General features: G+C 45.6%; 1 protein-coding gene across 7 annotated transcripts in view; it reads right to left on the reverse strand.

Annotated features, from left to right (window-relative positions):
* AKAP13 (A-kinase anchoring protein 13) overlaps nucleotides 1-13,541 on the reverse strand; it is a 319,519-nt gene that overhangs the window by 35,202 nt on the left and 270,776 nt on the right. For all 7 annotated transcript variants that reach the window (XM_040256976.1, XM_040256975.1, XM_040256972.1 and 4 more), the window contains 2 exons: nucleotides 2,478-2,545; nucleotides 239-305 (listed from right to left, as the gene is read on the reverse strand). In XM_040256976.1, coding sequence (XP_040112910.1) covers nucleotides 239-305; nucleotides 2,478-2,545 — 135 coding nt within the window. The remainder of the gene's footprint in view (nucleotides 1-238; nucleotides 306-2,477; nucleotides 2,546-13,541) is intronic.

Raw genomic sequence — 13,541 nt, forward strand, 5'->3', positions numbered from 1 at the left:
CTCTCTCTCACTCTCTCACTCTCTCTCTCTCTCTCTCTCACTCTCACTTCTAAGATCTTCTAGAGGGTCTGATGGTAGACTGCCAAGCTTTCAGTCAACAAAACTGCAGCCTTCTCTAAGTTACCACAAAATAGGTATTCAAATCGTGATTAAGAATAACAAAGGGACAGGACAGGGGGACGAGTAAGTCCTGAGCCAGAGAGGCCGCGTGGAGCCTGAGGGGCAGCCGACTACTCACACTTGCTCCTCATGATGACTGTGGGCAGCGAGGATGTGTCGTGCGCCTGCAGGTTCCCCTTGGGCTGCTGCAAGGGAAAGAAATGTCGATGAATTTCACAGGTTTTGATGAATTTTACAACTTATCTTCTGTCAAGTCTCAAGAGGCCTGGAACACAAAGCCAGCTGCTCCCATTCCTGCCAACGGTCCTCAGGGTCCTACTGAGACACAGCCACCCGCGCTGGCTGTTGCCTGAGCCCGCCCGGCCTGTGACTCTGCGAGAGCCGTCTCCTATACCTGGAACGCTCCTCTCCCTTCACAGGCCAGGCAGTCTCCTGTTTCAAGGTCAGACCTCGGGGGCAGAGCCACCGTGAGCTTGCGTCTTCTCCTCCCATGAGGCAGCGACTGGCACCCCTCAGAATGCTGTGGGTACCCCCGTCTAGTTCTTTCCTTATTTATGGTCATTGTCTGCGCGTCCATCACCCCCACAATGCTGGTTCCCTACGAGCAGCATCTGTGCCCTTTTCATTTCCATCTCTCCAGTGACCACATTTATGTATAAGGTGTTAAATAATTCTTAGGGAAAGTGCTAATTTTAAGACTTTTTTGTGGCATGGAACAGAGACATCATGTGAGAAAACGGGTTGAAGCAATTCGTCTGAGATAGATCATTAGTGGAGAAGGGTCTGTTTAGAGTTGGGACTCCCCCTCTTTGATGACATTCTTTTACACAGGGTAGGCTATGTCCCCGTCGCTGTCTTTCTTTGGCACAGTCACAATGATGACATTCATACCAGAGGTCACAAATTCAAAGGCCCATGGGGTCAGGCAGGTGACAAGGAGAGAGGCACGTTGGAGGGGCGGGAAGCAGCAGCCTGGGCCTGCGCATCTTGTCCAGAGGAGGCGGCAGCCACTCAGCCCAGTGGGCTGTCACCTCCATCCGCCTCAAAACATCTAAGGACCTACAGCCCAGATTCTGTTCTACAGGCTCAGGAGCTGCCAATGGATCAAACACTCTTGACTTCAGACTGCCTGCCAAGTTTGATGCTTACATACATTCCAGTGGGGGGAAGGTACAGATCACAGAAAGTAAATGTAATATACACACAGACCCTAAGAAGGTGATACTTTGCGTTAGTCACTCAGTTGCATCTGACTCTTGATGACCCCATGGACTATAGCCTGCCAGGCTCTTCTGTCCGTGGACTTGGCTGCCATTCCCTTCTCCAGGGGATCTTCCTGACCCAGGGATTGAACCTGGGTCTCCTGCACTGCAGGCCAATTCTTTACTGTCTGAGCCACCAGGGAAGCCTCAAGAAAGTGATAAATACTGTGGAAAAAAAGAAAAGTTCAGCCCTTGGACAAAATTTACATCCATGGGCTTAGTAAGATCCAGGGCACAGAAGCCTGTCGCCTTTACACTAGTTTAGTGCTTCTCAAAGTGCGGTCCTTGGACCAGCAGCAACAGCAGCTTCTGGGAAGTTATTAGCCAGGTAAATTCCTTGGCCCCACCCACCCAGAATCGGAAATTCTGGGAGGGGGTCACTGGCTCAGTGTCGTTTAAGCCCCCGAGGTGACTCTCAAGTCTGAAGCCACTTCACTAGATAAACGTGTTTGGTTACTGGAAGCACACAGCATGCTGAACACACATGTACATGGAGCTGGATAGCACTCTTCTGACAAGAACAAAGACAGTTATGAGTGACTAAAACACTGAAAAACCACGCGGGCCACCTGAACACCCACCTGCCCCCAGTCTCGCACTCGACAAGGGCCTCTGACGAGCACTGGGCGTTACTATGTGACGTGCGTACTCAGAGCCTGGACCACCACCCACTTCCCTTGTCGTGTGATCTACGTGAGCCTACGGAGAAAAGGGATGCCGGGCAGGCTGGCTCAAAACCCTGCCCTCCCCACTGTCAGCACGTCAGAGCCCGATTTCCGCCTGCTGCCCTCATGGTCCCCAAGGAGGAAGGCAGGAGTGTGAAGAGCAGAGCAGGTCTGCAGACATGGTTAAGAAGAAAGTCACTGTACTGGCGACACAGATTACAATCACAGCAAAACGGGTGTCCAGTGTGGACAAGTTCTGAAAGCATTTCATCTTCCGAAAGCCACAAATTCCTGAGTGTGTCAAGAAGAGATGAGACATTTTGGGTTACTGCAATCTCAAAGGAGGTACCGAACGATGAAGACAAACAGAAACTCTAAGTCCAAGTCTCCCAACTCTCAGGATTTCATTGGTCAGGCAGAAATGTCTTACCTTCATCTTGACCTTTGCACAGGAGATCAGACTTTCCCTGCAGCCTTTGTGGACAAAGGCGCCACAATCTGAAATGAGAGCAGAACGCCGGGTGATATTAAACACACAGTGACTAGAGGCCACACTGATTTTCACTGCCAGGGCGGCCTACGGACCGCCAGGGAAGCCGCTCACACCAGGGTGTGACTACCCAGGACGACAGACTGCAGCCTCCTCCAGGAAGCAGGCGTGTGACATCATTTGGAGGAGGAGAAACAAGAGCAGGTGCCATCTCTGATTAATAAAAATGAGAAACCTGGCACTTCTCGGGCAGGAAGCCGAGAGGCTACCAAAACTAAAAGTGAAAGTGTCTGCCGCCGACGGGAATCTACGTCACAATTAACACAGAAGTGATACGGAACTACACGTACATACAGTTCCTTCCTGGAGGAGGAAATGGCACCCCACTCCAGTACTCTTGCCTGGGAAATCCCATGGACAGAGGAGCCTGGTGGGCCACAGTCCATGGCGTTGCAAAGAGTCAGTCACGCAGTGCATGCGCACACACACACAGACATTAAGATAAACATGTAAGAACACCCACGAATGATATGTAAATGCACCCCCATCACAGGGGCTTTGAAATCTGTCAAAGGCGGAGTATGAATCCGAAAATCCACCTGTTTGTGTCCTTTTGACTTGGACTCCTATCCACCCTGAGTTTTTTGCAAAACCCTGGGTCATGAGCTGCCGAGGAAAGGTCATCAGAATTACCCCTCAGCACCTCCAGGAGCCCTGACTCAAGAGAAAGTGGGAGGCTTCCTGAAAGACAAAGCCGAGACTTCCTGAAAGATGAAGCCGCGCCCACCATCTGCTGAGGACATGATTTTCAGCTCAACTCCTAGACCCACAAGGGCTGCTGACAGAAAAAACCCAGCCCTCAGGGCCTCAAGAGGGCCAGCATCAGCTTGTACTGCTGCTGTGAAGTCATAAGCTGAGCTGGGCCAGCAGGCTGAAGGGGAAGTAAAGCAAGTAAGAGATCTGTCTGTGGGGATTCCACGGCGAGAGCCTCCTCAGGGCAAGGCTCCCTGAGAAAATCAACAGACCCCGCCCTGCAGCAACACTTTCCATTCTGACTCAGGAAGGACTGCAGGTCCTTGAATGGTCACCCTTGAATCAACGGCGGGATGCTCTCCTGACTTATATGCCCGGGTTCTGAGCATAAGAGCGTGGAAAAGGCCAGAATCCCAGAGCCCAGGGCCTTCTCCATTCCTTCCTCAACATCTGCTAGATTCATAGGCCTCTTTCCTAACAGCACCAGTCACAGAGGATTGGATGATCCTACCATTTTCTCCTCCACTGAGTAAACAACCCGCCTGCAATGCAGGAGACCCAGGTTCAATCTCTGGGTCAGGAAGATCTCATGAAGAAGGGAATGGAAACCCATTCCAGTATTCTTGCTTGGAGACTCTCAGGGACAGAGAAGCCTGGCGGGCTACAGTCCCTGGGGTCACAAAGAGTCGGACACCACTGAGCGACTAACATTTTCTCCTCCACTGAGTGTTCCTTCAGGGCAGGGTCTCTCCATCTATTGCTGAAACTTTAATTAAGCCTCCCTAGCACAGTGCCTGCCTCATGCTGCCTATTCCAATGTCTGTTTTAGACTTTAAGCTTATTTTATACAAAAGCCAAATGCCCGGTCGCAGCCTTGATCCCAGGTCAAATAGGCACTTCTAACACTGAAAGGAGCGCTAGAGGCACAGCTGCCATCACTGCAGGTCCCGGCTCCCCGAGTCAGTTACTGCGACTCTAGGCCGGTTCCTCCTCCACAGGCCTCAGTCCTCAGATCTCCAAAGTGAAAAGACCCCAGTTCCCTTTCTCTGAGCTTCTCTAAGACTCCTCATGTTGCATCTCTTGAAAGAGATGATTTTTCAAAGTAAATTACTTCAAAATGTTCTATAAGGCTCATGCTACAGAGGAGTTTTCAACTTCTTAGTCAACTGAATCGTCACTAGGACACACCCATCCTTCACGGCCTGGTTGGGGCAAGTTCACACTGGAGGAATCATGGTGGACAGATACGATCCCCATGAAAGAGGCCACTGGGAGCAACTCTATTCTGGTCAACAGGATGGCTCAGAGCAGGAACTAGTTTGGAAGTGGGATGGGGTGAAGCTTTATTCTGGGCCTTTCACTCTTAGGCCTACGGAGCCTTCTGTTGAGTAACCTCTTCTAGCTTCACCCCATGAGAAACCGAATCTCCAGTCATTTTTCTGATGCTCTTCAACTAGAAGAGGCACTCAAGTTCATTTCCCAATGTCAGCATGAGGGGAGACTCTCCTGGGAAAGGTTTATTCAGGGAATCAACAAGAGGAAGCAACCTGGAGGGTTCTCAGTCAGAACTCCATTCTTGCTTCCACTGTCTTCTTCTCCAGGATGACACTGCAAGGGAGCCACACAGATGCTGTGCTCCTGGCAGTTTCTACTGTTTGTGACTATGAACACTTCCATGTTAAGTCATGACGTTGCTCCAGAGGTCAGTAGTTATGAAAGGGTTATACATCCCTGAATATTAATGCCAGGGTTTCTCAGCAATATCCCTTTCCGGGCACAAGGAAGCCTTTGCAGAGAGAGCCCCCTGGGGAGTGACTCATTCTAATCAGCGAAAAGGAAACCTTTTGAGGATACTTTTCTCAAGAACTGGAAATCACTGACCCTTGTTAAATTGTCAAGTTCTCTGCTATTTGGAAATAAGGATACATTTTGACTAAGAAATCATCATACTGCTCCCAGAAAAGAGAAGAATCGCAAACAGAAATCCAAATAACTCCTGAGACTCCAATGCCTTTGCACCCTTCTATACATCATGCAATGAAACTCACATTCCAGATCTAGACTCTGGTGAACTTTCATTAAAGGCTTTAAGCCCCATGAGCCAGTGGCCTTCCAGAAAGGGTCAAAGAGGAAACAGATGGGCCGGACCAAATTTGTCTTTATTGACTTATATTCAAAACTTTTTTCCACTTATTTCTCAGAAAGTGAGACTCCGCAACTCTCAGAAAGTGACTCTTGACTCAGCTCTCTGAAGTCTTCTCTGACTCTCCCAGGGAAGCAGACCCCCAGTGATCTCGGAGCTTCTGGAACTCCACACCCGCCTCCATCACGTACTGTGCCATGCCGGTCTCCCCTCCTTGCTCCGCAGATGCCTGAGACCGTGGCCCAGTCCTGCTGACCCAACGTGTCCTCATGCACAGGCTTCTCAGCTCCTCTTCCTCCCTTTTTTGTCTTTCACATACATTGTCTTTAACCCCATTCTTCCTTGCTCTCTCTGAGTCTTGCCTAAGTGTCCAAAGAGAACCTCTTCTTCATAACATTTTACTTATACAAAATAATACTTTGAAACATGGGTGGAAAAAATACGAGGAAAACTAATGAATTCATATCACGGCCAAAGAAACCACAGATTTCGAAATGGAATTAAAATGGAGTGCCACATCTAACAACCCTATCTTAAAAAATGTTTAAAACTGATCATAAAACAGTAAGGTGAAGAACCAAATAGAAAAACGGAATAATAAACAGGCAATTCACAAAACCCATAGTTTCACCACCCTCTAGAGAATTAAATAGTGGGAATGGTGCAATTACTTTTAAACAGATTTTAGGAATATTCAAGTTCTCAGACCAGTGTTTGAGATTTAAAGGACAACTCCAACTGACGTACCATAAAGGCAGAAGCAGTATGTTTAAAATGTACTTCTGGTAAACAACTTTTCACACAATCTACTGTTCTAGTTAACCGAGACACACATCCCCAAAGCCACAACCCAGCTGAAGCTTCAGCATACTTTATAACATGGCCACAAGCCTGAGACATAAACAGTCTGCACACATGTCTGCTGAACACACTCAAGAACCTAACTGAAAACCACTCAACTTGTTACCCGTCTGTCCTGGACTCAGTTCACGGTAACAGATTTAGCAGTGCATGTGGGTGATTTAGAAACTTTGGCCCAACTGACATCAGCTGAAGTCTTGAGGTTAAAACCTCTGTTTTGGAAAACAGACAATTACCAAGAACATACGAATTGAAGACAATCTAATACCACTTTCAAGCTTCCTGTCACAAACTCTATACCATGTTGTTAGGGAGATCAAATAATTATTTGGCCTTTCATTTATTTATTTTTCAAAAAAGATTTCCTAAGAGCAGTAAGCAATATGCTTTCATTCTTCAAAGTTCTTCAAAAAGGCCTTGGCACTGTGGTTTACGGGAACAGAGCCGACCCCTAATTGACTCCTCTGAACTAAAAAGCAAACAGCCCAGCCTTCAGCTTCTTTCCTGGCTACACAGAGGCATCAAACAAAAGAATATGAAGGAAAACTCACAGGGCTGTGAGCTCGCATCTATTTGTTGCTTCACCTTTTCAAAACTCCGCCACCAGAGCTTTGGTGAACTGTTATATACCATACACCCATTCACCTTCAGCAGAGAAATCCAACAACCCACTAGAGAGACTGGCCTAAGAAAATCAGCTTTAGAGAAGAGTTAAGAGGAGAGGCCAGGCCAAACTGAAATGAAATTAGAGAATGGCGTGAATACCCCAGGCCTGCCTGTTAAAGGAAGGATTCACCTTCCCGAGTTGTGTCAGGTTCTGAAGAAAGGGCTCGTCCAGCGCTTTTCCAGGAAGGGCTGTGCTGAAGAGCTTTGACTACCCTTCCTCCTGGAGACTGGTCCTAGCAGCAGAATCCACATGCAGGAGAATTCTCAGATCCTTCTAAAGGTTAGGGGTTAGAGAGACATTTCTAACTTTAAGGAGAAAAAGGTCCAACTTCCTGCTATCACGTCAACACTCACCAACAACAGCAGAAAAACATTTAAATACTGATAAATTTAGAAATACATGCTCAAAAAGGATTTCTGCAACTTCTGTTTTAAATTCTCTGGGGACTGTGAGACACAGCCTGGTCTGGACTGATAGAGCAAATGACTTGTAAGATATTCTCGGTAGCTGTGTGATAACCACAGCGCTGGTTGTACGGAACAAGACCAAAGCCACAAAAGAGAGCTACATCACCGTTGCTGGAGGGCTCACCTAACAGCAGTTTTTGTAAGAATGCTGGTAAACAAATCAACAAAAAGCAAAACCCAAAGTGCTCTGCTTGGATAAGAACTGGCTTTATTGCTGAGGCTCTTCCACCCGTCATTTCCCCTAAACACACTTCTTTTCTTTAACTGGTTATACGTATTTCACCATCTAAGCAACGAACTCTAAATGTGAGAAAACCGCTTGTCCAAAGAGCTGCCTTTCAGGACAAAATCTCAAGGTGAACCAGACCATCACAAGCAGTCTGAACTCTTTATGTTTCCTACTTGGGTTGAGGCTGGTCTGCTTGTTTCTTTTCTTCTAATCAAGAGAAGCAACCTACCACAAAAGTACTCAGAAGCTGCTAACACAACAGAAAATAAATCCACAGTGATCTCAGTTATCATCTTGCATGTGTTTAAAGCAAACAAAACGGAACCGCTGGCAAGATCTGAAAACCCGAATGTAGTGGATTCCTTGCGCTGAAGGACTCCACCAGGCATTCCAGAGACCAAATTATTCGTGGTGGTTGGAAAACACTTGACTTATTCAAGAGAAGCTTTACATAACTGCAAGGGGGAAGAAGTGGAAAGATGCTCTCCTCCTTTCTCACGTTACCAAAATCCTAAATTAAGAGTAGAGTTTTGGTGGAGTTAAACCAAACGAACAAACTCGCCAAGTTTCTCCTACATTAAATTACTTATTCCCGACAAAGGGGGAACTCTGCTTTCACCGTGTGTTTGTTTTCCAGGAGTAAACTGCAGAGGAACCAACCTCAGGGAGGCTTTGCTCCTGCCCTTTGGCTATTTCTAGCATCTGTGATCTTGACCATTTCCACCTAAGTCCACCAAAGGAACTCAGCTTTCACCACGACTATGACTTCAGACTGGTCCAGGTGTTTTCCAGTGAGGTCAAGAGTTGCTGACTTGTTTTAAAAGTTCCAGCCCTGCTGGATCTCTCAATATTTGCATGTAAAAAGATGTATTAAAGTGACTTAGAGATGTTTGAAAGACAGGCGAAGACTGACATCAGCCATCATCACACCGACCACAATGGACCGGGTGGCTGATCTTTCTAAACCGTGGGTCAAAACTGACTGAGCAGCCACTGCCCTGGGTCTGAGGCTCCAGGGTCAGCAAACAGAATTATGTTAAACCAAGGAAAGGGCTGCTAACAGCACAAGGGTTTCTTAGGAGGTAAAGGAACTGGAGGGATGCTGTTGTTTCCTGAGATTCCTGGGAAGATCCCGGACATGAGAGGGGATGGAAGGAAGCGAAGAAAGATTCTGAGTCCTCAAATTACTCATCGTTTCCACTTCCTGCCAAGATCACAAATGGTGCTTCACACCCACAAACAGGCGCTGCAGGCCCTGTGCTTCAGGAAGCTGCAGAGAATCAGCCCATTACCTCTGTTCCTTGGGGAAGATGACTACATGTTGTTTCCTTTGCTTTCAAGCCTCCTCTTTTTACAAGTGGCAGGCTGTACCCTGTCACACACAGATCTTAGGGCCACCACTGAACGTTGAGCTTCTTTCAACACTAACCCTGGAGCGAACTGCAAAGCCACAGCTGAGACTGGGAGCCCCTAAGTTTCTGGGGTGGGGTGGTATACAAACTGAAAATGTTATTTTTGCACCTAGGTATATACTAGGGTAACCAGGCCCTATCACACAGTTCCTGTCATCTTTCAGTTTAAACCTAAAAGCACTAACTCTTCTTCCTTGTTGTGCTAAGCAGATCTAAGGTAACTTGAGACATCTGTAGTTAGATCAAGTGACTTCCGTAAGTCAAAGAGCTGCTGGCAGAGGACATCAGGACAACACTTCCTCCCCGACAGCGTCTCCAGACAGAAGACTCTTGTGATGACACTGGACTCCATGCAATAGTCTGCTTCCAGAAGAAACAGACAACCTGCGTGACTCGACATTAAAACTACAAATTAAGACCCAAAACCCTCCATCCTACTGTTACAAACACTGCTAACACAGAACTAGTAGGCAGCCCACTATTTTACTGATCTTCCATCTTTAGAAAGCCTTAATAAAATATTGTGTGCTATCAAATATGTAAAATATTTAGCACAGATATTTGAACTCTAATCTCAACATTTACTTTGGCAATGAAAGAGAACAGTGAAGCTGTTCTGATGGATCAAAATATAAGCAATCAGGTGGATAGTATACTTGCTGTTCACGTATCTACCTCAGCATCTAATTTATGTCTGTATTTATTTTTGTGGCTCAGACGGTGAAGAATCTGCCTGTGACACAGGAGGGAGGACCTGAGCTCACCCCCTGGGTCGGAAAGAGCCCCTAGAGAAGAGAATGGCAACTCAATCCAGTATTCTTGCCTGGGGAATCCAACGGGCAGAGGAGTCTGGTGGGCTACAGTCCATTTGGTTGCAAAGAGCTGGACACAACTGAGCGACTTTCACTTTCACTTTCCATGCATAATACAGAGTACAGTATCTTCATTTTCACAGATAGGTAGGTACAAATATTAGTAGTTTTCTTTTTTTAAAAAATGGCTTGCCTTGCAATCATATTACATTCTTCAATTAATTCAAGATGGAAGGAAAAATTCAAACAAGGTAGGTAGACTGACAGCTAAAGTTAATATGTTGATGTTAAAATTTGGTGACACTTTTGAGAGTGTATTTTTAAGTAGACTGTAAATTAGTTTTAAAAATATATAAATCCCACAATCTGTGGAACTTCCAAAACACCAGTTCCACAAAAACCATTCTGAAAACCACCGTCCCATCAAGCTATTTAATTATTACACAGACCGGCAGCTGAGAACTTCACTTTACAAGCCTCAAATCTCTCGAGTCAGGTTGTTCCCCATTAGTACCAGCCCCCCACAGGTCAATCTTTGTGGGTGGGTCAGTGTCCTTGGGCCACAGACATTTCCCAGAGGCTACACGGGTCCCCTCTTCAGAGGGAGTCCTGTAGACACTATTACCCACAGTATAAGCACTTCAACAGTCTGAGGTGCCCTAGCTCTATTTCATCATGGAGTGAATCCAGTAAAAGAGAATTTCTGTTTAACAGGGAAAGGTATGGAGGGAACAAAAATGGGTTTAAGATGCCTGGTTACAAGAGGTGCATTCTCCTCCATCAGAGTGGATATTCTGCTCTTGACAAAGCAGTTGCATGCCAGGCGCAGGTTCAATTCCGAGTCACTGTACTCTAACACAGACCAACAATAATTCAACTCTTTTCACCTGAAAATAATGTATATGCAAAAATCAATGACAGTAATAAGATGTTTCATATACTGACAACATCAGACAACTTTCTCCAGCCTGCACTTAAATTGAAAAGTTTTCTGGAGCTACTCGTGAAGTACATAGTGAGTCATCCACTCACTATAACCATAAACCTATGGTTCTCTATGAAAGTCAAACAGCTGGTCGGCTCAGTCATGTCTGACGGTTGGAGACCCCACAGAGTGTAGGCCCCTCTGTTTATGGGATTCTCTAGGCAAGAACACTGGAGTGGGGTGCCGTTACCTTGTCCAGGAGACCTTCCTGACCCAGGATCGAATCTGGGCCTCCTGCATTGCAGGCAGATTCTTGGCCGTCTGAGTCAGCAGAGAATAGCACAAAGTAAAGGATTCTTTGGGTCTTCAAACAAGATTTTCCTTCTCTTTTGCCCCTCAACTTTCTGATAGTATTTCACATCATAACTCAGAACTGAGAGCTGGTGGGGTCTGCTTCTCATCCACGCTGGTGCTACCAGGACAGTGACAGAGTGACTCTGATCTTCTCTCCAACTGCTTAAAGCCATTTCTTTCTTCAATCAACATCAACATAGTCTGCACTTTCTTCAGAGACCAGCTGACAAGCAGAAAAACCTTTGAAACTACCACTGAGATGACATTTACCTTTTTTTTTTTTAACTCAGAGAGCCAATATTCAAGTACAGTCTTAAAAAATTCAAACAATGCAGAAGTGTAAAACAAAAACTTAGTCCCCTTCAATCTCTCCTCTAACCTCTTTTTCAAATTGTTAACAGTCTGCTGTATATCCTTATAGACATTCTCATATAGCTACATAAACAATTACTATTTACTTATCTGTTTCCTATAATTTGGGATCATACACACAGTTCCATTCATTGCCTCTCAAGTTTCCAAAATGTCGTGGAGATCTGTCGGTACCTGCAGATCTATTCCACTGGCTGAGAAACCACAGGCTGGGGGCTGAGGTCAGTTCACACCTGTTTTGCAAAAGCGGGTTCACTGGAACAGTCATGCTCACATTTATGTCTTATCTATGGCTGCTTTTTTGCTGTAAGAGGCGAGTAGGGTGATCATTACAGATGCCTAATAGCCTCCGAAGCCTAGTGTCCTAACTATCAGTTTCTTCGCAGAAAAACTTTTTTAAAAAATTTTATTTAGTTGGCTGTGCAGGGTCTTAGCTGCAGCACTTGAGATCTAGTTCCCCAACTAGGGATCGAACCCAGGTCCCCTGCATTGGGAGCTCAGAGTCTCAAAGCCACTGGACAACCAGGGAAGTCCCCACAGAAAAACTGCTGATGACCTTTGAGCTATTCCATTTTTACCATTGGCCTAATATTCCACCTAAAGAATATATTATCTTTTACTGTTAGATATTTAGCTCCTTTGAAGTTTTCCACAACATGAATAATGCTGCAATGAGTAAGTACCAAGGATTACACCTTGAGAACTCTTATTCTAAGCCACTGTGTAATAAGCAACTTGAGAAAGGTGTTTCTAATTATGTATTCCAACCACTAAAAAGAATCATGTGATGTGACAGAGGTGCTAAATATGGAAACATTAACACCAATCAGATTATAATATATAAATGCATCAAGTTAACACTTGGCACTGTTAAATTTATACAGTGTTACACGTCAAACATACTCACGGGAAAAAAAAAAAGGAGTAAGAGAAAGGTGCTAGGCACACAGGTTGCTCAAAGAATATTTGCTGACAAACAGCTTTTGAATGAATTACACAGTGCCTTGCATATCACAGGCAACTGATCTTTGCTGAATAAATTCATCTAAGATAAGGAACTCAAATGCATACTTATTGGTGCTGTTAGTCACTCAGTCATGTTTGACTCTTTTGAAACCCCATGGACTGGAACCCACCAGACTCCTCTGTCCGTGGAATTCTGCAGGCAAGAATACATTCCCTTCTCCAGGAGATTATTCCTGACCCAGGGATCAAAGCCAAGAGTCCTGTGTCTCCTGCACTGGTAGACGGATTCTTTACTGTCTGTGCCACCAGACTTATTGACAGTTAAAAGTAAAAAAAGAAATTCAGTCTGAAGTCACCAAGATCTCCTAGAATATTCACTCAGCTCTTCCCCACTACTGAAGCAGATAACAGAATGGAAGCCACCGCTCCTCTATGTGTATAAAATCTAAATCACAGCAACCCACCAGTGATGCAGAACACCAAATTATGTGAAAGATCTCCATGAAGATTCTTCAAGAGCTACTTACATTCAGTTATTTATTTTTTATTACTAGTTTTATTTTTACTATTAGTTTTATTCAGTTATTTTTCTAATCCACCTGCTGGTTGTGTGGTATGCTAAGAAGCACAGAGCATCCCCCTCAGACACGTGGTCTCTGGGCACACAGTGGCAGCTGGAATTGAGACCCCTGAATATAGTCAAGAGCTTTAAACTAAAGACTGGAACAGCCCTGCCAAAGGGCCTGGAAGAAGCCATGCACACCTGCCCTCCCTTGGACTTGGAGTGAGAATTCTGTGTTACCTATGAATCCAGGGTCCGGATTTACACCATGTGTATCTCCTAGAACCCTGAGTTAGGGAGCTGTGTCTAGAGGTTTGGTGGAATTCCAATTCGGTGATGATGAAACCCTATGGGATCCCCGCTGAAACAGACGCAGGACTGCGGCACCACAGGGTCACTGTGACAGAACAGGGACTCCAGAGATTCCCACAGGAGGGGAAAAAGTCTTATGAAGCTGAAGCTGAACTTATGACAAAAAAGA

This window comes from Oryx dammah, unplaced genomic scaffold (assembly GCF_014754425.2).
Source record: "Oryx dammah isolate SB20612 unplaced genomic scaffold, SCBI_Odam_1.1 HiC_scaffold_16, whole genome shotgun sequence".
Classification (NCBI taxonomy): domain Eukaryota; kingdom Metazoa; phylum Chordata; class Mammalia; order Artiodactyla; family Bovidae; genus Oryx; species Oryx dammah.